The sequence below is a fragment of the Salvelinus fontinalis genome, chromosome 2 (genome assembly GCF_029448725.1).
Source record: "Salvelinus fontinalis isolate EN_2023a chromosome 2, ASM2944872v1, whole genome shotgun sequence".
Classification (NCBI taxonomy): domain Eukaryota; kingdom Metazoa; phylum Chordata; class Actinopteri; order Salmoniformes; family Salmonidae; genus Salvelinus; species Salvelinus fontinalis.
This window is the reverse complement of record NC_074666.1, coordinates 39,113,918-39,137,762: the sequence shown is the minus strand read 5'-3', so window position 1 is coordinate 39,137,762 and position 23,845 is coordinate 39,113,918. Positions and strand designations below refer to the sequence as shown.

Below are 23,845 nucleotides of genomic sequence, written 5' to 3'. Positions count from 1 at the left end.
CATTTTGACCCCACGGGGTGAGATCTTGCGTGGAGCCCCAGATCGAGGGAGATTATCAGTGGTCTTGTATGTCTTCCATTTCCTAATAATTGCTCCCACAGTTGATTTCTTCAAACCAAGCTGCTTACCTATTGCAGATTCAGTCTTCCCAGCCTGGTGCAGGTCTACAATTTTGTTTCTGGTGTCCTTTGACAGCTCTTTGGTCTTGGCCATAGTGAAGTTTGGAGTGTGACTGTTTGAGGTTGTGGACAGGTGTCTTTTATACTGATAACAAGTTCAAACAGGTGCCATTAATACAGGTAACGAGTGGAGGACAGAGGAGCCTCTTAAAGAAGAAGTTACAGGTCTGTGAGAGCCAGAAATCTTGCTTGTTTGTAGGTGACCAAATACTTATTTTCCACCATAATTTGCAAATCAATTCATAAAAAATCCTACAATGTGATTTTCTGGATTTCTTTTGCTCATTTGGTCTGTCATAGTTGAAGTGTACCTATGATGAAAATTACAGGCCTCTCTCATCTTTTTAAGTGGGAGAACTTGCACAATTGGTGGCTGACTAAATACTTTTTTGCCCCACTGTATATCAGCCCCATCACAGCACACCACACTTAGTTATAGGCCTCAGTGATGTCATCAGCGTGCAGTGTGTGTCTATAGGGAGCTGGTCTAAATATCACTGGTGGAGGAGAGAGACAGAGAAAGACGTTGGTTACGTCAATGTGTATATTCCACCACTACGGACGCTGCACAGTGCCTGGTAGTTAGGGAGATTCTCAGCTGAGTATGGTGCTCCTCTACAGCTCAGCATGGTGTAGTATTTAAGTGTGCTGTTAGAGAGCTCAGACACTGCATGTGGGCAGCCTGATGGGAAAATGCCTGTTAAAGTAGAGGAAGCAATGCCAGCAAGGCTTCAATGAGTCATGGAGAGAGAGGAGAGCAGAGGGGATTTAAGTTATTATACCATCACAGTCCCTGTGGAATAAGTTGTACTTAGAGCTAAATTCAATTTATGTATTGATTTATCCACCTTTATTTGATCAGGTAAGTTGATTAAGAACGCATTGTCTTGGGAACATTGGAAGAGGTGCATCATGGGAAGGGTGAGGGGGAGGTTTGAGTAAGCCAGTCGGAGGGTAAGGAATCAGATGCTAAATTAATAAAATCAGCAGGTTCAGAACTGTGCTGTATGTACCATGCTAATATCAAACACAGATAGCTCATTTCTATGGTCCTTAGATAGCACCAAGCCCCACCCCATAGAGGCCTATGTTTGATGGCTTGATGTGTATCTAGATACGGCATGGGCTCTTTGATGACTGATCCCTTACTTTGGAAGATGACTGCTCGCGGAAGACGTGTCTGAAGTAATGACGCAGGAGCTTGAACATCTGTAATTGGGAGCGCAAGACATTGCCTACCTACAGTGAGATGTATCGACTTCAGAGCTCAAATGCTGAGCACAAACATGGCAACCCCGCTGCTTCATGCATAACAAGGGCCTGTTCAGTTATGGAAGTAGCTAATGTTAGAAACAGAATAAACTCCATCTGAATTACAGATTAAATACTCAACTCAGAGTCACTTACAGGTGAGGCTGAACTAGGGCTGCATGATATGGGCAAAAAAAATAAATAGAATAGTGATTTCTTTACCAAATATTGCGATTTGGCGCACGATATAGATCAAAACACGAGTAAAATGTTGGAATCATAGAAATATAATGACTCACAGTGTATATTAAGACGCAAAGAGGAAAACAGCATCGTTCTTGTTTGGAACAATAGGTTGACTCCATATGACCCAACAGAACAGTATCCAGTATGATATTGAATCTAACAGAGGAGCAACTGTGCTGCTTGAGTGACAGGGGGCGGGGCTTGGTGTGTGTGGGAAGCAGCCGCAAGAGAAAAAAAACAGAGTAAACTATAGAAACAGACATTACATGCGGCTGAGATGCATTTCAAAATATTGCATGCGATATGGATCTTGTGCAATATGGATATTGAACATGTAAATATTGTGATTTCGATGTGAATTTGATTAATTGTGCTGCACTAGGCAGAACCTTCCATGGCCTTTTCCTGTCCACGGAAACCAATGCTAATGCTAAAGGAGTTAGCCTATATTTGTGTAAACGCTGCTGGTGGGTTTTGTTTTCTGCCCCAAATCTATAAGAACCACTGAACATTTGGCCCAGTTACCACTTGAAATTAGGCTCCACAAGTAGGCCAGGTCTGGTTGCCATACCTAACCAGATGTTCGCTGTGAAAATGCTAGACCTGCCCATAGTCAAAGTGCCAACTCTCCCCTAGTGCTCATATCCCACATTTGTACCAAATCTGGACCATATGACATAAGTTCCTGTGCCAGCACTGAGACATATATGTTGCACCAAAAAAAAAACGATATGGCCCACAGTCGGCTGCTGTCTACGTTAAGATTAAAACAGTGTAATAGAGTAAGATGCAAATGGTGGGAGAGGAAGGCAAGCCAAACGTTGCTTCAACACATTGTTATTTAACCTCGAATACAGGTTTCTTCTTTGTAACTTTAGATGATGCTAATTGGACCTCTTAGCTAAATTACCAGTATTCAGCAGAGATATAAAAGGCACTTTGATGAACAATGTTTTGTATAATTGAATGGACCTCAGAATTTCTGATTTAGTTGACCTGTGCAGAGCGAGTGTACATCTCAGTGGTGTACATACACAGAGCACTCGCCACTCTCACACACACACACCTGGGGCTTACCTGTACAAAGAACTCATCCATAAATCGATCTTTTTCCATGTTGACTGCCACATCATCTTCTTCCTCAGTCTCCTTCCCCTAAAGGTACATAGACAAGGCAATATTAACAGAAATTAATACATTTTGAAATGTGGATGTAGAAAATGCATCTAAAAAGCATCAAAGACCATCTGCAAAGAGCCTGAAAACCGAATTTAAAAAATGAACTGGCAACTTCCACATTTGTCATGCCTAGCGCAACTCTACTACCGGTAGTTAATGTAACGTCAACAACAAAGCAAAATAATTATTCGCAGCCAGAGAAAAAGACGCCTATGATGACAAAGGATCCGATTGATCCCCAAAAAGAAGGCGAAACAGGGAAGGAGGGCTCTCTCTGGGGGATTTGTGAAGGAAGTGCTATCCTTATCACATAGACCTTGGCAGCTGGGGGTGGATGCAATGAGTGCTAAAAAGCATGAATGTTTAATCCCTCTACCAGAGGGGGTCCTTGGGGAGGTTCAGGACGTGGACACGGGGTCAGGGTTCACCTCCCCTGTATGCTGTCACATCTCAAACATTTAATTAATCTTATCTAGAGCGACTTACAGTTAGTACATTCACCTTAAAGATGCAATATGTAACTTTTTGGGCGACCTGACAAAATTCACATAGATATGTGAGTTATTGATCGGTCATACTAATTGAAAGCAAGTCTAAGAAGTGGTAGATCTGTTCTATGTGCGCTATTTCTATGCTGCCCATGCTTAATTTTTTATTTTTTTTGTCTTTAACTTTGGTTTTGTACACAAGCTTCAAAACAACTGAAAATACAATATTTTTGGTTATGGACAATATATTTCAGAGCAGATTAGATGCTACAATGATTCTCTACACGATACTTGCTTGTTTGGTCACAAAATGAAATTAGGCTAACTACTATAATTTTTCGGCTGAGCAATTTCTGCATAGTGCATCTTTAAGATAGTCGTTACGGGGGGACAAAATGGCGCCGTAGAGAGAACACTGTGTTTCAGCGAGCTCCCATGGCATTCGTAAATTTATATTTTTTCTTTAATCTCCTAACTTGAAAAAGTGGTAGCTTTGGCTAAATAAGTTATCCTACAATGAGTCTTGACGGCTATTTCTCAAAAATCTCCGACAACATGCCCAACAGAACTACTAAGAACTCGACCAAAACCACCATCCCTGTAGATATGCAGGAGGAGCTAGCTTACCTTAGCGAAGCTAACACCCTTGCGGATCCAGGCACAATGGACCTGGTGATTCAAAATTTGACGGATAACATTACTAAAGTGATCGATGTTAAGATAAGAACGGTCTTGGAAGCAATAGCAGGCCATTCAGCTGAACTACAGAGGTTTGTCAAACGTGTTGATGAGGGGGGAAGGAAGAATTGTTGCAGTGGAAGCTTCAACTACATCTATGGACACTAAAATAAAAGCACTTGAGAAACAGGTACGCGAAATGGCGGAGCACATTGACGACTTGGATAATTGAGGACACAGATGCAATATTCGTGTTGTGGGACTCCCGGAAAATTCTGAAGGGACACGTTCAGTAAATTCTTTTGAGGAATGGATCCCTGACTACCTACAAATGGACACTAAGGCTGGTCGTGTGAAGCTGGACAGAGCCCATCGTTCTCAAGCACCGATACCCGGTCCCAACCAGCGCCCATGGCCAGTGGTTATAAAGTTCCACAACTTCACCGACAAGCAGCGCGTCATGGATGCGGCTAGAAACATCGGTTCTGACGGTAGTCAACGTAAAGGTCCAAAGGTCTCATTCTTCAATGATTATTCCACAGCGGTTGTACGAAGACGCAAAGGGTTTGATGAGGCGAAGGCTCGACTCAAGAGAATGAAGATGGACTACGCACTGCTGTACCCCGGCCACATTGAAGATTATGGTCAACGGATCGCCTAAGAAACTCTACACACCTGAAGAGGCTGCTGCGTTTATTGATTCTCTCGGGTAAATAACTTTAAGCTGCACCTCCGCAGCATTGGATACATTTTTTAATTTTATTTGAATCTGATCATGAAACAGTGGTGTGAGTTCTCACGTGCTCCGGTTCAGTAATATTCGTATTTCTATTATTTCTCTTGCTAAAGTAACTGCCGCTATAGCTCAGGCTGAGATATGGGTGAATCTATATTGGTGCCCAGGCTTGGTTTTAGGTGGAAGAGCCTCAATCTTTATATATTGATTTTCATTTCCATATATATAAAGGATGAGGCTATTGAGTGGCAATGCAGATTTAAGAGTCTACATTGGAAAGTTGAAATCCCCTGCATGTTAGCTAGTGGGAAAACCCCCTTTTGGATCTTTACATGTTTAATTTTTGCGTTTAGCATAGCTCGAGTTCAGGGTTCATATCGTTTGTTTATGCTCGGTGAGATAGAAGAGAGTTCAACACATGGAAAAAGATACCACCCCACTTTTACTGTAGGATTCAGTCTGGATATTGAATGGTCAAAGTGTTTTTCTCATCATTTACATCCAGAAGTAGAGGTGTAGCAATTCTTGTGAAAAAGAACTTACCACTTAAGGTCTTGAATTGTGTGAAAGAAATTTGGTCGCTTTGTTATAATTAATGGTACTTTACAAGGGCACAACATCTCCATAATGAATATTTACTTCCCTCCTGCCCACCCCCCTGATTTCCTCACTAAGGTATTTCTAGACTTTTCAGAATTCAACTCAAGACACTGCAGTGGTTGGAGGAGATTTTAATTGTTTGTTGAACCCCCTTATTGATAAGTTTCCCAGCGGTATAGCTTCACTCTCTCCTCGAGCTAAGTCACTTAAAGCTATTTGTGATGATCTGGGGTATGCTGATGTTTGGAGAACTTTTCACCCCTCCAAAAAAGAGTTCACTTTTTTCTCTCCACCTCATGGGATGTCAGACTAGAATAGATTACTTTTTTATGCCCAGGACGTCTTTGCAGTCTGTTTTATCCACTAGGATAGGAAGCAGTGTCATATCTGATCATGCAGAGGTGATCCTGGACATAAAACTCAACGGGGCATTCAATCTGTCAAAACATTGGAGGTTGAATACAACCATCCTTAAAGACCATACATTCACATCATATTTTATTACAGAGTTTAAAGCATTTTTCTCTATTAACTCTCAATCAACAGATAACCCCTCGCTCCTTTGGGAAACCTGTAAAATGTACGCCAGGGGTCTGATTATGTCATACACTGTAACGGCGATCCTCCTCCTCTCCATCTTCGGAAAAGGAGGAGTATTGAGGGAACCAAGGCGCAGCGAAGTTTGAATACATATTTATTCAAACAAGACGAAAAACGCACACGAACTACACTTGAAATGATACAAAATAACAAACGACGTAGACTGACCTAAACATGAGAACTTACATAGACACGAAGAACGCACAAATAGGAAACAGACTACATAAACCGAAACAGTCCCGTGTGGTACGAAAATAACATACAGACACGGAAGACAATCACCCACAACGAACACTGTGACAACGCCTACCTAAATATGACTCTTAATTAGAGGAACGCCAAACACCTGCCTCTAATTAAGAGCCATACCAGGCAACCCAAAACCAACACAGAAACAGAAAACATAGAATGCCCACCCAACCTCACGTCCTGACCAACTAACACACATAACAACTAACATAAATAGGTCAGGAACGTGACATTACCCCCCCCATAAGGTGCGAACTCCGGGCGCACCAGCACAAAGTCTAGGGGAGGGTCTGGGTGGGCATCTAACCACGGTGGTGGCTCAGGCTCCGGGCGAGGTCCCCACCCCACCATAATCCATCCTAGCTTCCTCCCTCTAAGAATGTCCACCCTCCTTTTACCCCCACAAAATCCTCTTAATAACATCACTGATAGGGACAGCACCGGGACAGAGAGATAGATCAAGACAGAGGGATAGATAAGAATATAGAGGTAGATCAAGATAGAGAGGGAGATAATGATAGAGGGGCAACTCCGGACTGAGAGGCAGTTTCAGACAGAGAGACAGCTCTGGACTGATGGGCAGTTCTGGGTATCTAGCCGTTTAAGGCTGAAGGGCAGCTCATGGCGGGCTGACGGCTCTCGACGCTCATGGCGGGCTGACGGCTCTCGACGCTCATGGCGGGCTGACGGCTCTCGACGCTCATGGCGGGCTGACGGCTCTCGACGCTCATGGCGGGCTGACGGCTCTCGACGCTCATGGCGGGCTGACGGCTCTCGACGCTCATGGCGGGCTGACGGCTCTCGACGCTCATGGCGGGCTGACGGCTCTCGACGCTCATGGCGGGCTGACGGCTCTCGACGCTCATGGCGGGCTGACGGCTCTCGACGCTCATGGCGGGCTGACGGCTCTCGACGCTCATGGCGGGCTGACGGCTCTGGCAGATCCTGTCTGGTTGGCGGCTCTTGTCTGGTTGGCGGCTCTGGCAGATCCTGTCTGGTTGGCGGCTCTGGCAGATCCTGTCTGGTTGGCGGCTCTGGCAGATCCTGTCTGGTTGGCGGCTCTGGCAGATCCTGTCTGGTTGGCGGCTCTGGCAGATCCTGTCTGGTTGGCGGCTCTGGCAGATCCTGTCTGGTTGGCGGCTCTGGCAGATCCTGTCTGGTTGGCGGCTCTGGCAGATCCTGTCTGGTTGGCGGCTCTGGCAGATCCTGTCTGGTTGGCGGCTCTGGCAGATCCTGTCTGGTTGGCGGCTCTGGCAGATCCTGTCTGGTTGGCGGCTCTGGCAGATCCTGTCTGGTTGGCGGCTCTGGCAGATCCTGTCTGGTTGGCGGCTCTGGCAGATCCTGTCTGGTTGGCGGCTCTGGCAGATCCTGTCTGGTTGGCGGCTCTGGCAGATCCTGTCTGGTTGGCGGCTCTGGCAGATCCTGTCTGGCGGGCGGCTCTGGCAGATCCTGTCTGGCGGGCGGCTCTGGCAGATCCTGTCTGGCGGGCGGCTCTGGCAGATCCTGTCTGGCGGGCGGCTCTGGCAGATCCTGTCTGGCGGGCGGCTCTGGCAGATCCTGTCTGGCGGGCGGCTCTGGCAGATCCTGTCTGGCGGGCGGCTCTGGCAGATCCTGTCTGGCGGGCGGCTCTGGCAGATCCTGTCTGGCGGGCGGCTCTGGCAGATCCTGTCTGGCGGGCGGCTCTGGCAGATCCTGTCTGGCGGGCGGCTCTGGCAGATCCTGTCTGGCGGGCGGCTCTGGCAGATCCTGTCTGGCGGGCGGCTCTGGCAGATCCTGTCTGGCGGGCGGCTCTGGCAGATCCTGTCTGGCGGGCGGCTCTGGCAGATCCTGTCTGGCGGGCGGCTCTGGCAGATCCTGTCTGGCGGGCGGCTCTGGCAGATCCTGTCTGGCGGGCGGCTCTGGCAGATCCTGTCTGGCGGGCGGCTCTGGCAGATCCTGTCTGGCGGGCGGCTCTGGCAGATCCTGTCTGGCGGGCGGCTCTGGCAGATCCTGTCTGGCGGGCGGCTCTGGCAGATCCTGTCTGGCGGGCGGCTCTGGCAGATCCTGTCTGGCGGGCGGCTCTGGCAGATCCTGTCTGGCGGGCGGCTCTGGCAGATCCTGTCTGGCGGGCGGCTCTGGCAGATCCTGTCTGGCGGGCGGCTCTAGCGGCTCCTGTCTGGCGGGCGGCTCTAGCGGCTTCTGTCTGGCGGGCGGCTCTGTAGGCTCATGGCAGACGGGCGGCTTTGCAGGCTCATGGCAGACGGGCGGCTTTGCAGGCTCATGGCAGACGGATGGCTCAGACGGCGCTGGGGAGACGGATGGCTCAGATGGCGCTGGGGAGACGGATGGCTCAGATGGCGCTGGGGAGACGGATGGCTCTGGCCGGATACGGCGCACTGTAGACCTGGTGCGTGGTGCCGGAACTGGAGGCACCGGGCTAAGGATAAGCACCTTCCTACTAGTGCGGGGAGCAGGGACAGGGCACACTGTATTCTCAAAGCCCACTCTATACCTGATGCGAGGTACCGGCACTGGTGACACCGGGCTGAGGACAAGCACATCAGGATTAGTAGGGGGAGAATATACAGTGTGTTCAGGGCTCTGGAGACGCACAGGAGGCTTTGTGCGTGGTGCCGGAACTGGAGGCACCGGGCTAGATACACGCACTACAGGGAGAGTGCGTGGAGGAGGAACAGGGCTCAGGATACGCACTGGTAGCCTAGTGCGTAGTGTAGACACTGTAGGTACTAGGCTGGGGCGGGGAGGTGGCGCCGGAAATACCGGACCGTGGAGGCGTACTGGCACTCTTGAGCATTGAGCCTGCCCAACCTTACCTGGTTGAATACTCCCGGTTGCCCGACCAGTGCGGGGAGGTGGAATAACTCGCACCGGGCTATGTAGGCGAACCGGGGAAACCATGCGTAAGGCAGGTGCCATGTATGCCGGCCCGAGGAGACGCACTGGAGACCAGACGCGTTGAGCCGGCCTCATGACACCTGGCTCAATACCCAATCTAGCCCTACCAGTGCGGGGAGGTGGAATAACCCGCACTGGGCTATGCACTCGTACAGGAGACACCGTGCGCTCTACTGCGTAACACGGCGCCTGCCCGTACTCCCGCTCTCCACGGTAAGCCTGAGAAGTGGGCGCAGGTCTCCTACCTGCCCTTGGCCCACTACCTCCTAGCCCCCCCCCCAAGAAATTTTTGGGAATTACTTACGGGCTTTTTGGGCTTCCGTGCCAGACGCGTTCCCTCATAGCTCCGGTTCCTCTCTCCGGTAGCCTCTGCTCTCCTCAGTGCCTCCAGCTGTTCCCATGGGAGGCGATCCCTACCAGCCAGGATCTCCTCCCAAGTGTAGCAACCCTTTCCGTCCAATACATCGTCCCATGTCCATTGCTCCTTCTTTTCCTGTCCCTTACTCTGTTGACTCCGCTGCTTGGCTCTGGTATGGTGGGTGATTCTGTAACGGCGATCCTCCTCCTCTCCATCTTCGGAAAAGGAGGAGTATTGAGGGAACCAAGGCGCAGCGAAGTTTGAATACATATTTATTCAAACAAGACGAAAAACGCACACGAACTACACTTGAAATGATACAAAATAACAAACGGCGTAGACTGACCTAAACATGAGAACTTACATAGACACGAAGAACGCACAAATAGGAAACAGACTACATAAACCGAAACAGTCCCGTGTGGTACGAAAATAACATACAGACACGGAAGACAATCACCCACAACGAACACTGTGACAACGCCTACCTAAATATGACTCTTAATTAGAGGAACGCCAAACACCTGCCTCTAATTAAGAGCCATACCAGGCAACCCAAAACCAACACAGAAACAGAAAACATAGAATGCCCACCCAACCTCACGTCCTGACCAACTAACACACATAACAACTAACATAAATAGGTCAGGAACGTGACATACACAGCCACTAAGAGGCGGAAAAAGCGTGAAAAGCAAAAAACGTTAGAGGGTGAATTAGGAACTAAAGAGAAGAACTATATTAAAACTCCCACTCCTGCCCTATTAAAAGGAAATATCAGTTCTTAGATCAACGTTGGACTCTCTCCTAACACAGGACGCTGAAAAGAAAATGAGATTTGTCAGGCAAAAGCTATATGAACATGGCGATAAGCCAGGAAAGTACTTGGCGTACCTAGCTAAAAAGAGAGCTGACTCACAGTCAATTGCCACTATTACTGATTCTGATGGCAATCATTTATATGAAAAAAAATGATAAATGACAAGAAATTTTATGCAAATCTTTATGCCTCAGAACTGCCAAATGATGCACCCAAATTAATGAAGAACTTATTTTCTAAGATTGAGCTCCCTTCTATCTCCGAAGAACAGAGGTCTCTCCTTAATGCCCCTATTACCGAGGAAGAGATAATGTTCGCAATTAAGACTCTGCAAAATGGTAAGGCCCCAGGATCAGACGGGTTTTGTAGTGAGTTCTATAAAGAGTTCCATGGCCTGATCCTTGAGCCATTGCGTGATATGTTTAACCACTCATTTTCAAATTACCAGTTCCCTCAAACACTAAGAGAAGTCAACATATCACTTATTCTCAAAAAGGGAAAATGTCCAGAGTCTTGTTCCTCGTACAGACCAATTTCCCTTCGGAATGTGGATAGAAAATTGCTTTCTAAAATTCTAGCCACAAGATTAGAGGACTCACTGCCACTAATTGTGAAAGGAGACCAAACAGGCTTCATTAAGGGCCGTAAGTCATGCAACAATGTCAGGCGGCTTCTTAATGTAATTCAAGCCTACCAACAAAGTACTAGGGATGGTCTTGTGCTCTCCCTAGATGCTGAGAAAGCATTTGATCTTGATTCTTTGGTCTAAATCAATTTGGTCTAGGGGACAACTTTATAAAATGGATGAAAGTGATATATGATGACCCTCAGACTGCTGTCCTTACTAATGGGCTAAGGTCAAATAGCTTCTCTATATACAGAGGTACCAGACAGGGCTGTCCTTTGTCCCCTCTCCTATTTGCACTCGTTATGGAACCACTGGCCGAGGCCATGAAGGGTAACGCCTGCTATACAGGGGCTGCTCATTGGTGATGTTCACCATAAAATAAGCTTGTATGCTGATGATGTCCTGATATTCATCTCTAGTCCCCAGACTTCAACTACATCTCTTATTAATATTATTGAATTATTCAGCGAATTCTCAGGCTACAAGATTAACTTAACTAAATCAGAGGCCTATGCCACTTGGTAACCTTCACTCTGTACCTAATACTTCTCCCCCCTTCCCTTTTAAATGGTCTCCCTCAGGTTTTACGTATCTGGGTATATTTGTAACTCCCAAATTCCAGCAAATGTACAAAGCCAATTTTGTTCCCTTGTTTGATACAATAAGACAGGATCTGGAGCGCTGGAACTCTCTCCCGATTTCTTGGTTGGGTAGAATATCCCTCTTGAAAATGAACATTTTGGCCTCCCGGGTGGCGCAGGGGTCTAGGGCACTGCATCGCAGTGCTAGCGGCGCCACCAGAGTCTCTGGGTTCGCGCCCAGGCTCTGTCGCAGCCGGCCGCGACCGGGAGGTCCGTGGGGCGACGCACAATTGGCATAGCGTCGTCCGGGTTAGGGAGGGTTTGGCCGGTAGGGATATCCTTGTCTCATCGCGCTCCAGCGACTCCTGTGGCGGGCCGGGCGCAGTGCGCGCTAACCAAGGGGGCCAGGTACACGGTGTTTCCTCCGACACATTGGTGCGGCTGGCTTCCGGGTTAGAGGCGCACTTTGTTAAAGAAGCAGTGCGGCTTGGTTGGGTTGTGCTTCGGAGGACGCATGGCTTTCGACCTTCGTCTCTTCCGAGCCCGTACGGGAGTTGTAGCGATGAGACAAGATAGTAATTACTAGCGATTGGATACCACGAAAATTGGGGATAAAAAAGAAGAAAAAAAAGAAAATGAACATTTTACCTAGACTACTTTACCCAATCCAAATGATCCCAGTATTACTCTCCAATAAGGTAATAAAGGATGTAAATGGATGGCTAAGTTCCTTTATATGGAGTAAACGCAAGCTAAAGACTTAAGATGGCAATATTGCAGCTGCCAAGTTCTATGGGGGGCTTGGATCTGCCCAATATCAGGTTCTATCAAGTGGTGTTCCCACCTATGTTATATTTCTGATTGGATCACAAACAATGACTCCTCTATTTGGTTAGACATTGAGACTTCTCTTTCAAAATACCCCTTACAGGATCTTTAATTTTTCAGAAGTTTCAAGTCTGTAGAAGATCACTGCAATAATCCTATTACACTTAACACACTCAAAGTATGGAGGTCAGTTCAGCGCTTCCTGGGAAGGTCCAAACTAACCTCTGCTCTTACCCCAATTCTTAACAACCCAGATTTTGGTCCAGGATTGCTGGATGCTGGCTTTAACTTTTGGCTTAAGGGCATACGCAGACTAAATGACTTATTTGCTGATAAGATTTTATTGTCATTTGAGCAGATGGTGGAGAAATATCGACTCCCAAAGCAGGACTTTTTCCGCTTCCTACAAGTAAGACATTATATTGTGAAGAGCACCACCTTAATTGGTAACCCTGATATGTCTGTCATTGAAAGAATGCTTTTTTCCCCACAAAGGAAAATGTCTGTAAGTCTGTTTTATGATGCTTTAAGGTCCTTTTCTGCTGTCGACACACAGAGGGTGAAACAAGTGTGGGAGAAAGAATTGTCTGTTACTATTGAATAAGAGATGTGGGAGGACATTTGGAGATATGCAAAAACAATATCTAATCGTACTAGAGCAATCCAATTAAGAATAATACACAGATTGCATATATCCCCAAATCGCAGACATGCTTTTAACCCCTCTTCCTCTTCTCCTCAGTGTCTTAAATGCAAAACTGATACACGCACCCTAACACATTGTTTATGGTCATGTACCAAGATACAAAGATACTAGTCTGGTGTTCTGCAAGAAATTGAAAAGATCCTAGGGGTTGATCTAGAATTGGACCCAGTTTCTTTACTGTTGGGTCTCCCTAGCAGGCATGTTACTTCTGTGGGTAAGAGGAGGCTTTACAACATCCTTACCTTTGCAGCAAGGAAAAACATCATTTTACAGTGGATTAGTGATAAGGTTCCTTCTATTAAAGATTGGCATAAGATACTATTTGAATGGGTGCCTCTGGAATATCTGACATGTACATTGCATTCTAAAACAGATCAGTTCTACAAAGTATGGGAACCCTATCTAAATTACCTAGAACCTGAGTTATCAGCTATTATGCTGCAAGGATTCTCTTAGAATGGTGGTGATCTATGTATTTCAGAATTACACTGTACGTTCCATGTGTGGAACCTAACTTCTTAGTTTAAACTGAGCTTTTTTGTTTCATTTCTGTTTGTAAGTTTGTTTAAAATGTATGTATTGAGAGACGCAATGATGGGGATGGGGTGAGAGAAGCGGGGAGAGGAAAATGGTGTGCGTGTGTATGTATATGTATATATACATGTGCAGGTATGTGTAAGTGAGTGCTGTTTTTTTTGCTTTGTCTCTGTTGTTGTATCTCTTAATATGGGTGAAAATTGTGAAATTCCAATAAAAATACTGTTTAAAAAAATATATATAATAATAAAAATGTAAAAAAGATAGTCGTTACGGTGGTTGTCCCACCTAGCTAAGGCAAAACAGGTTTTTGGAAATTTTTGCTAATTTATTACAAATAAAAAAACAAATACCTTATTTACATAAGTATTCAGAGCCTTTGCTATGAGACTCAAAATTTAGCTCAGGTGCATCCTGTTTCCATTGATCATCATTGAGATGTTACTACACCTTGGAGTCTACATGTGGTAAATTCAATTGATTGGCACACACAACTGTCTATATAAATGTACCAAAGTTGACAGTGCATGTCAGAGCAAAAATCAAGCCATGAGGTCAAAGGAATTGTACGTAGAGCTCCGATACAAGATTGTGTCGAGGCTCAGATCTGGGGAAGGGTACCCAAAAAATGTCTGCAGCATTGAAGGTTCCCAAGAACACAGTGGCCTCCATATTTCTTAAATAGATTAAGTTTGGAACCATCAAGACCCTTCCTAGAGCTGGCCGCCCGGCCAAACTGAGCAATCGGGGGAGAAAGGCCTTTGTCAGGGAGGTGACCAAAAACGCGATGGTCACTGTCAGAGCTCACCCTTCCAGAAGGACAACCATCTCTGCAGCACTACCATAAAGGCCTGATTGGTGGAGAGTGGCCAGACAAAAGACCATGAGAAACAAGACGCTCTGGTCTGATGAAACCAAGATTGAACTATTTAGCCTGAATGTGTCACGTCTGGAGGAAACCTGGCACCATCCCTACTGTGACGCATGGTGGTGGCAGCATCATGCTGTGTGGATGCTTTTCAGTGGCAGGGACTGGGAGACTAGTCAGGATTGAGGGAAAGGTGAACGGAGCAAAGTACAGAGAGATCCTTGACGAAAAGCTGCTCCAGAGCGCTCAGGACCTCAGACTGGGGGGCGAAGGTTCACGTTCCAACAGGACAATGACCCTAATCACACAGCCAAGACAACGCAGGAGTGGCTTTGGGGAAAAGTGTCTGAATGTCCCTGAGTGGCCTAGCCAGAGCCTTGAACCCAATCGAACATCTCTGGAGAGACCTGAAAATAGCTGTGCCTCGACACTCCCCATTCAACCTGACAGAGCTTGAGAGGATCTGCAGAGAATAATGGGAGAAACTCCCTCAATACAGGTGTGCTAAGCTTGTAGCGTCATACCCAAGAAGACTCAAGGCTGTAATCGCTGTCAAAGGTGCTTCAACAAAGTACTGAGTAAAGGGTCTGAATGCTTATGCAAATGTGATATGTTTTTTATTTTTAAAACATTTGCAACAATTTCTAAAAAACTGTTTTTGCTTTTTCAATATGCGGTATTGTGTGTAGATTGATAAGGGGGGCGGGAATGTAATCCATTTTAGAATAAGGCAGTAATGTAACAAAATGTGGAATAAGTCCAGGGGTCTGAATACTTTCCGAATGCACTGTATGACATGTCGCATATATACTCAGTCAGGCCCTTGTGATTGAAGAAGGCTCAATGACGATGTTGGTATACATGGGTGGGGAATGCTAATTTAATCAACACTAGAGCCTTTGCTACCTCAACAGCTTGAATCAGGCAATACATTTTTCTACCCATACCCATCTTCTTTCACTGATCACCCATTCCCACTTACCTTTGGCCTCTATTGAGAAGCATTAGCCAGCCACAGAAGGAAATTAGCCTTCATGAATATCGCCTTAAAGCTAGCCTGGCATGCCAGGATTCGAGACGCCTGTAATAGCACCAAGACATCAAGGCTAGTGAACAAGCAGGAAACCAGATGAAGACAGATCAAATTATATCATTCCAAAGATATCCAGCAAATAGGATGAAAATATACTTGGGAGCAAAATGCAATTAGCAGAAACAGGCTATCGATGCCATTGTAAACCATGCTTATCTAGGAGTATATTGGATTTAGACTTTACTCATTATAGTAACAAACTAATAAGTCTAATGTAACTATTTGTAACGGTTGTCCTCCTCCTCTTCATCCGATGAGGAGGAGCAGGGATTGAACCAAAATGCAGCGGAGTTTGAAGACATGATTTATTAAAGAAAACACGAACTTGACTAAACTAACAAAACAACAAACGGTGTAGACAGACCTGGACGACGGACTCACATAACACGAAGAACGCACGAACAGGGAAAATAGCCTACACATAAAAATGACGAATAACAAAACAAACCGAACAGTTCCGTATGGTGCGACAAACACTAACACAGGAGACAACCACCCACAACGAACACTGTGAAACAACCTACCTAAATATGACTCTTAATTAGAGGAACGCCAAACACCTGCCTCTAATTAAGAGCCATACCAGGCAACCCATAAACCAACATAGAAACAGAAAACATAGAATGCCCACCCAAACTCACGTCCTGACCAACTAACACATACAACAAACTAACAGAAATAGGTCAGGAACGTGACACTATTTGCATTAACTTAATTATTTTTCCTCAACAAAATGTAGGTTTGTGAGATTTATACAAGGTATGTATTTCATAACAAAATCTTCAAAATGTAATCAAGGTATGAGTACTTGTAAAGCACAGATGTGATTCTTTGTTTCACAATAAAAAATTAAAAAGGACATTTGATGGTTGACATCAAGAGATGTGGAGGTTGATGATGAACCTAATGGTCCCCGTGGAAGTAGTGGGGGAGCGTTTTCACCGTCACACACTCATCCTGCTCCTACACATAGGCTGTGGGAGGGCACAGGAAGGGAGACAAAGGTTCCTGGCTCCATACTGCTACACCATAGTCATTATAGCCATCAGCCCACACTGACACCACATTATCTCCATTAGCCTACACGTTCCACGACACAACAAAACCCACAAACGTACACTCAAACACCCTCCTCTCACCCACACACACACACTGTCCTCTCACACACAAGAGAGAAAGGGAGGGCGATAGAAAGAGGGGTGACCACTCCATTCCCCCCCCTTCTATGGTTAGGGAGGACATGCCTTTTCACGACCGCCGTTCTGCCGACTCACTCTAACTCCAGCTCCATCTGCACACTCATCATCACACTCAGTGAAAGCCGTCAATGCTGTCACTGGCAAGTGTTACATAATATTTCAAGTGGTCAAAAGAAACCATCAATAACATTTAAGTAGTGTCATAGCTGAGATATTAAAGATATTATCCAGACAACATGTAAGCATTAAATATTAAACAAGAACTGGCCATGGGCAGTTTGGACAATCCCATTGCTTTATGCTGTTTTAGAATCTACGAGAGGCCCTTGAGAAGTACAGTATCTAGAGGTTTTCAAAATGGGCACCAGTGAATACACAATTCAACACTGGCATACACTAACAGACATGATGCATCTCTGAGAATACACCAAGATCTCAAACTACTAAGAACAGCATTGGTATAGCACTCTAACCATCGGACAATAGTGATCAGGGAAAATTTTAAAAATACAATCGATACAGTTACATATCGGGATATTAATTTTGACGATACATCGTATTGTTTTGACAACGTCGCAATATTCTTTTTACGCTAGTTGGCTGTACCTGCACCATCAGTATTTTTCCTTCATTGCTTGTTTAATTTTCTTTAACCAGGCAATTCAGTTTACAATGACGGCCTACTCCGGCCAAACCCTAACCCGGACGACGCTGGGCCAATTGTGCGCCGCACTATGAGACTCCCAATCACGGCCAATTGTGATACAGCCTGGAACCAAACCAGGTTCTGTAGTGACGCCTCTAGCACTGAGATGCAGTGCCTTATACCACTGCAACACTCGGGAGCCCCATCTCCATCTTCTATTTAAATAGAGAGCCAATTTGTTTTCAGCATTTCATATCCATAACTGATCAAAACGTGTTTTCTCATGGCTCTCGTCCATCTGCAGCAGACATATTGTGAGCAATATGTTTGGAACATCGAATCGCAATAAAATCACAGTATCGAGTTGCAATACATATAGAATTGTGAGCACCGCAATATACACTACCGTTCAAAAGTTTGGGGTCACCTAGAAATGTCCTTATTTTTGAAAGAAAAGCACATTTTTTGTCCATTAAAATAACATCAAATTGATCAGAAATACAGTGTAGATATTGTTAATGTTGTAAATGACTATTGTAGCTGGAAACGGCTGATATTTTTATGGAATATCTACATAGGCCCATTATCAGCAACCATCACTCCTGTGTTCCAATGGCACGTTGTGTTAGCTAATCCAAGTTTATAATTTGAAAAGGCTAATTGATCATTAGAAAACCCTTTTGCAATTATGTTAGCTGCGCACAGCTGAAAACGGTTGTGCCGATTAAAGAAGCAATAAAACTGTCCTTCTTAAGACTAGTTGAGTATCTGGAGCATCAGCATTTGTGGGTTAGATTACAGGCTCAAAATGGCCAGAAACAAAGAACTTTCTTCTGAAACTCGTCAGTCTATTCTTGTTCTGAGAAATTAAGGCTATTCCATGTGAGAAATTGCCAAGAAACTGAAGATCTCGTACAACGCTGTGTACTACTCCCTTCACAGAACAGCGCAAACTGGCCCTAACCAGAATAGAAAGAGGAGTGGGAGGCCCCCGTGCACAACTGAGCAAGAGGACAAGTACATTAGTGTCTAGTTTAAGAAACAGACGCCTCACAAGTCCTCAACTGGCAGCTTCATTAAATAGTACCCGCAAAACACCAGTCTCAACGTCAACAGTGAAGCGGCGACTCCGGGATGCTGGCCTTCTAGGCAGAGTTGCAAAGAAAAACCCATATCTCAGACTGGCCAATAAATAGAAAAGATTAAGATGGGCAAAAGAACAGACACTGGACAGAGGAACTCTGCCTAGAAGGCCAGCATCCCGGAGTCACCTCTTCATAGTTGACGTTGACACTGGTGTTTTGCGGGTACAATTTAATGAAGCTGCCAGTTGAGGACTCGTGAGGTGTCTGTTTCTCAAACTAGACACTAATGTACTTGATAAATTGGCCTCTGTACGCCCATGTAGATATTCCATAAAAAAATGTAATCTGCCGTTTCCAACTACAATAGTCATTTACAACATTAACAATGTCTTCACTGTATTTCTGATCAATTTAATGTTATTTTAAATGGACCAAAAATGTGCTTTTCTTTCAAAAACAAGAACATTTCTAAGTGACCCCAAACTTTTGAACGGTAGTGTATCTCGTATCGCCAAAGTATCGTGAGGTCCCTGGCAATTACTAGCCCTGTTGGACAACATACCCACCCATGCCGTACACTTTTTGAATCAAATGCCGGTGTGGAATCATCACACAGGCACCAGGTTCTCTTTCAGACCCCCATATCCAGTCAGATGCATGCAGGGCATGGCAAAGGTGTTAATAATGCATAACCCCGTTTGCAGGCTACAGGAACTGAATGCACAAAACCATCTATGACCAATTCCATTGGCTTCCTATGGTCTCAAAAACAGCCAATTCAATTCGTAGCAGTCATCTCCAGAATCCACGCACAGAGCCACAGCATGTCTTCCTACACTGAACAACTCAGAAGCAACATTGAGTAAAGATGAATTAGACACTGCATAATTTGGGAAGATGAAACTAAATTAGGGATTGAGGTGTAGCTAGATCTACTCAACAGGTGACTTGGGAAGTGGATCTCACCATTAGACCACTTTTGATGTCTGAAAAATGTATTGCGGTGACTTTGTCACATGTAAAATGCCTGATGTAAACAAATCAATCTAATAGCTGATATGTCAGCACCATGGACAGTGACAGAATCCCAAACTGTTGAAATTCAGCACCACAGAAAATTGGACAGTGACTGCAACTCATTATTGCACTGAATATGAGAGGAAATATCACCCTCCAGTCATTCTATGTCTTGTGGTGTTTAACAGCCACAGCAGCATGACGTTCCAGTGTGAAATGGCTTTTTTTAATAGCAGCAAGCTGTGGAGCCTGAAATGGATTTGAACTTAATGTAGAGGTTTAACAATGACTGGGCAGTCATACACTGCATGACCAAAAGTATGTGGACAACTGCTCGTCGAACATCTCACTCTAAAATCATGGGCATTAATATAGATTTGGTCCCCCTTTGCTGCTATAACAGCCTCCACTCTTCTGGGAAGGCTTTCCACTAGATTTTGGAACATTGCTGAGGGGACTTCTATTCAGCCACAAGAGCATTAGTGAGGTCGTGCACTGATGTTGGGCGATTAGGCCTGGCTCGCAGTCGGCCTTCCAATTCATCCCAAAGGTGTTTGATTGAGTTCAGGGCAGGCCTCTGTGCAGGCCAGTCAAGTTCTTCCACACCAATCTCGACAACCCATTTCTGTATAGACCTTGCTTTGTACACGGGGCATTGCCATGCTGCAACAGGAAAGGGCCTTGCCCAACCTGTTGTCACAAATTTGGAAGCACAGAATCATCTAGAATGTCATTGTATTCTGTAGCGTTAAGATTTCCCTTCACTGGGACTAAGGGGCCTAGCCCAAACCATGAAAAACAGCCCCAGACCATTATTCATCTTTCCACCAAACTTTTGTTGGCACTATGCATTCGGGTAGGTATGGTTCTTCTGGCATCCGCCAAACCCAGATTTGTCCATCGGACTGCCAGATGGTGAAGCGCGATTCATCACTCCAGAGAACTCATTTACACTGCTCCAAAGTTTACTGTTCCAATGGCAACTGTTCCTCATTTACACTGCTCCAAAGTTTACTGTTCCAGTGGTGTAAAGCTCGCGCTTTACACCACTCCAGCCAACGCTTGGTATTGAGCATGGTGATCTTAGGCTTGTGTGCAGCTGCTAGGCCATGGAAAACCATTTCATGAAGCTCCCGACGAACAGTTATTGTGCTGATGTTGCTTCCAGAGGTAGTTTGGAACTCGGTAGTGAGTGCTGCAACCGAGGACAGATGATTTTTACGCGCTACACACTTCAAAACTCGGAGGTCCCGTTTTGTGAGCTTGTGGCCTACCACTTCGTGGCTGAGCCATTGTTGCTCCTAGATGTTTCCACTTCACAATAACACCACTTACAGATGACAGGAGCAGCTCTAGCAGGGGAGAAATTTGACAAACTGACTTGTTGTAAAGGTGGCATCCTATGACAGTGCCACGTTGAAAGTCACGGAGCTCTTCAGTACAGGTCATTCTTCTGCCAATGTTTGTCAATGGAGATCGTATGGCTGTGTGCTCGATTTTATACACGTCAGCAACGGGTGTGGCTGAAATAGCTGAATCCACTCATTTGAAGGGGTGTCTTTTGGCCATGTAGTGTATGTAACAAATTGGCCCCATCTATAAGAAGAAAAATCTTTACTCTCTGTGAAACCATTCCTAGATTACATTTGGGATATCACTCATGTGAGACGGACTGTGATTGGTCAGTGTGGTACCTCTCGGGGAGAAACCAGGTGTCGACTGTCATCCACAGATGCTAACGCAGCTCCTCTGAGAACTGCCCCTTTTTCTCCCGCTGTGTGTGTGAGATAGAGAGGGAGCGCTAAAGAGATACAGTGCCTTCGGAAAGTATTCAGACCCCTTAACTTTTTCTACATTGTTATGTGACAGCCTTATTCTAAAATGGATTAAATCCCCTCAATCTACACACAATAGCCCATAATCACAAAGCAATAAGAGGTCTTTTTTTCTTTTACAAAAATTGAAATATGACATTTACATAAGTATTCAGACCTTTACTCAGTACTTTTTTGAAGCCCCTTTGGCAGCAACTACAGCCTTGAGTCTTCTTGGGTATGACGCTACAAGCTTGGCACGCCTGTATTTGTGGAGTTTCTCCCATTCTTCTCTGCAGATTATCTCAAGCTCTGTCAGGTTGGATGGGGAACGTTGCTGCACAGCCATTTTTAAGTATTTTCAAAGATGTTGGATCGGGTTCATGTCCTGCCTCTGGCTGGGCCACTCAAGGACATTCAGAGACTTGTACCAAAGCCACTCCTGCATTGTCTTGGCTGTGTGCTTAGAGTTTTTGTCGTGTTGGAAGGTGAATCTTCGCCCCCCGATGTCTGAGGTCTTGAGCGCTCTGGAGCACATTTTCATCAAGGATCTTTCTGTACTTTGCTCCATTCATCTTTGCAGCGATCCTGACTAGTCTCCCAGTCCCTGCTACTGAAAAACATCCCCACAGCACGATGCTGCCACCACCATGCTTCACCATAGGGATGGTGCCAGGTTTCCTCCAGGCGTGACGCTTGGCATTCAGGCCAAAGAGTTAAATCTTGGTTTCATCAGACCAGAGAATCTTGTTTCTCATGGTCTGAGAGTCCTTTAGGTGCCTTTTGGCAAAGTCCAAGCAAGCTGTCATGTGCCTTTTACTGAGGAGTGGCTTCCGTCTGGCCACTCTACCATAAAGGCCTGATTGGTGGAGTGCTGCAGAGATGGTTGTCCTTCTGGAAGGTTCTCCCATCCCCACAGATGAACTCTGGAGCTCTGTCAGAGTGACCATCGGGTTCTTGGTCACCTCCCTGACCAAGGCCCTTCTCCCCCGATTGCTCAGTTTGTCCGGGCGGCCAGCTCTAGGAAGTCTTGGTGGTTACAAACTTCTTCCATTTAAGATTGATGGAGGGCACTGTGTTCTTGGAGACATTCAAAGCTGCAGACATGTATTGGTACCCTTCCCCAGATAGGATTGTGTCAAGGCACATGTCTCAGAGCTCTATGGACAATTCCTTATACCTCATGGCTTGGTTTTTGCTGTTACATGCATTGTCAACTGTGGGACCTTTTATAGACAGTTGTGTGCCTTTCCAAATCATGTCCAATCAATTGAATTTACCCAGGTGGACTCCAATCAATTTGTATAAACATCTCAATGATGATCAATGAAAACACGATGCACCCGAGCTCAATTTTGAGTCTCATAGCAAAGGGTCTGAATAGTTATGTAAATATGGTATTTCTGTTTTTAATAAATTTGCTAAGATTTCGAAAAATCTTTCGCTTTGTTATTATGGGGTATTGTGTGTTGATTGCTGACGATTTTTTTGTATGTAATCCATTTTAGAATAAGGCTGTAACGTAACAAAATGTTGAAAATATCAAGTTGTTTGAATTCTTTCTGAAGATTAACGTGATTTAATATGTTAGTAAGGTTTCACTGAGATGTTAATTGACTCAATATCGTTAATAAACACTTGGATATAGCCTATTCGATAAAATACAACTAGCCTATGTGGAATTAAGGGGGGAAAGTAAAGCACTATACATTCGGAGAAGGCAATTTAATAAAATAATAGTTAATACACCGTTTTTTATATAGGGCTGAAGCTAGAAGCAAATTCATTAATAATTTGGCACACTAGCTAGACTACAAGTGAAATCACATTGGGGGAAAAAAGTTTCACTCGCGCGTTTATAAACAATTCCCATAGAAAGATAATGTACAACAACTATCCTAATAATGGACAACATTCTACAACACCTGACGGTGCCAATGTTTTCACCGTCCTCTCACACGTTGCGTTTCCATATGGACGTGTGGAACAAGTTTTACCTTGATAGCCTACTTAGCAAAACGGATCCCCCAGAAATGTACACCATTGTTATGAAATGACAGTAAATACTTTAAAAAATATATGTTCTACTCTAAAACAGCTGCTTTCCAACTCCCAAGAAATAAGTGAGGCGCACCTTCCGCCCAACCCATCCGAATAACCACCGTTTGCTTCTGGGGTCTCAAATATAGTAGGGTAGAATTACAAATATAATCACTTACCACCCTTAGCTCGTGTGTACGGTCCTTCATCGTGAATTGACAACTTTTCCACTTGTTTCTACAACTAGGTTGATGCGCCTTATATCCGTACTCTCGAGTCAGGGTTTTTATTTTATTTTCCGTGAAGAGCGGCGGGCGCGCGCAAGGGGTGTAGATCAATCGAGAGCGCGCAATAATCTCGAGGCACAAAATGTCATGAATTTTCTTGACATCAATGTATTAGAAATGTCACTTCAACAAAAAAAAATCGTAATTCTTTTCGCAGAGATTAATATCACGATACTCGCTTTCAGGATTAAAAGAGAAACATATTGCATGGTACAGACTACAATATGGCAGACACAT

The 23,845-nt window shown here is 45.1% G+C and overlaps 1 protein-coding gene across 2 annotated transcripts in view; it reads right to left on the bottom strand.

Annotated features, from left to right (window-relative positions):
- Window positions 1-23,845, bottom strand: part of LOC129818429 (syntaxin-1A) — a 52,392-nt gene extending 28,547 nt beyond the window's left edge. Inside the window, exons 1-2 of one of the 2 annotated variants that reach the window (XM_055874296.1) lie at window positions 23,501-23,845; window positions 2,754-2,831 (exon numbers count right to left, since the gene is read on the bottom strand). In XM_055874296.1, coding sequence (XP_055730271.1) covers window positions 2,754-2,831; window positions 23,501-23,530 — 108 coding nt within the window. In that variant the 5' untranslated portion in view covers window positions 23,531-23,845. The remainder of the gene's footprint in view (window positions 1-2,753; window positions 2,832-23,500) is intronic. The other variant, XM_055874288.1, reaches the window with a different exon arrangement.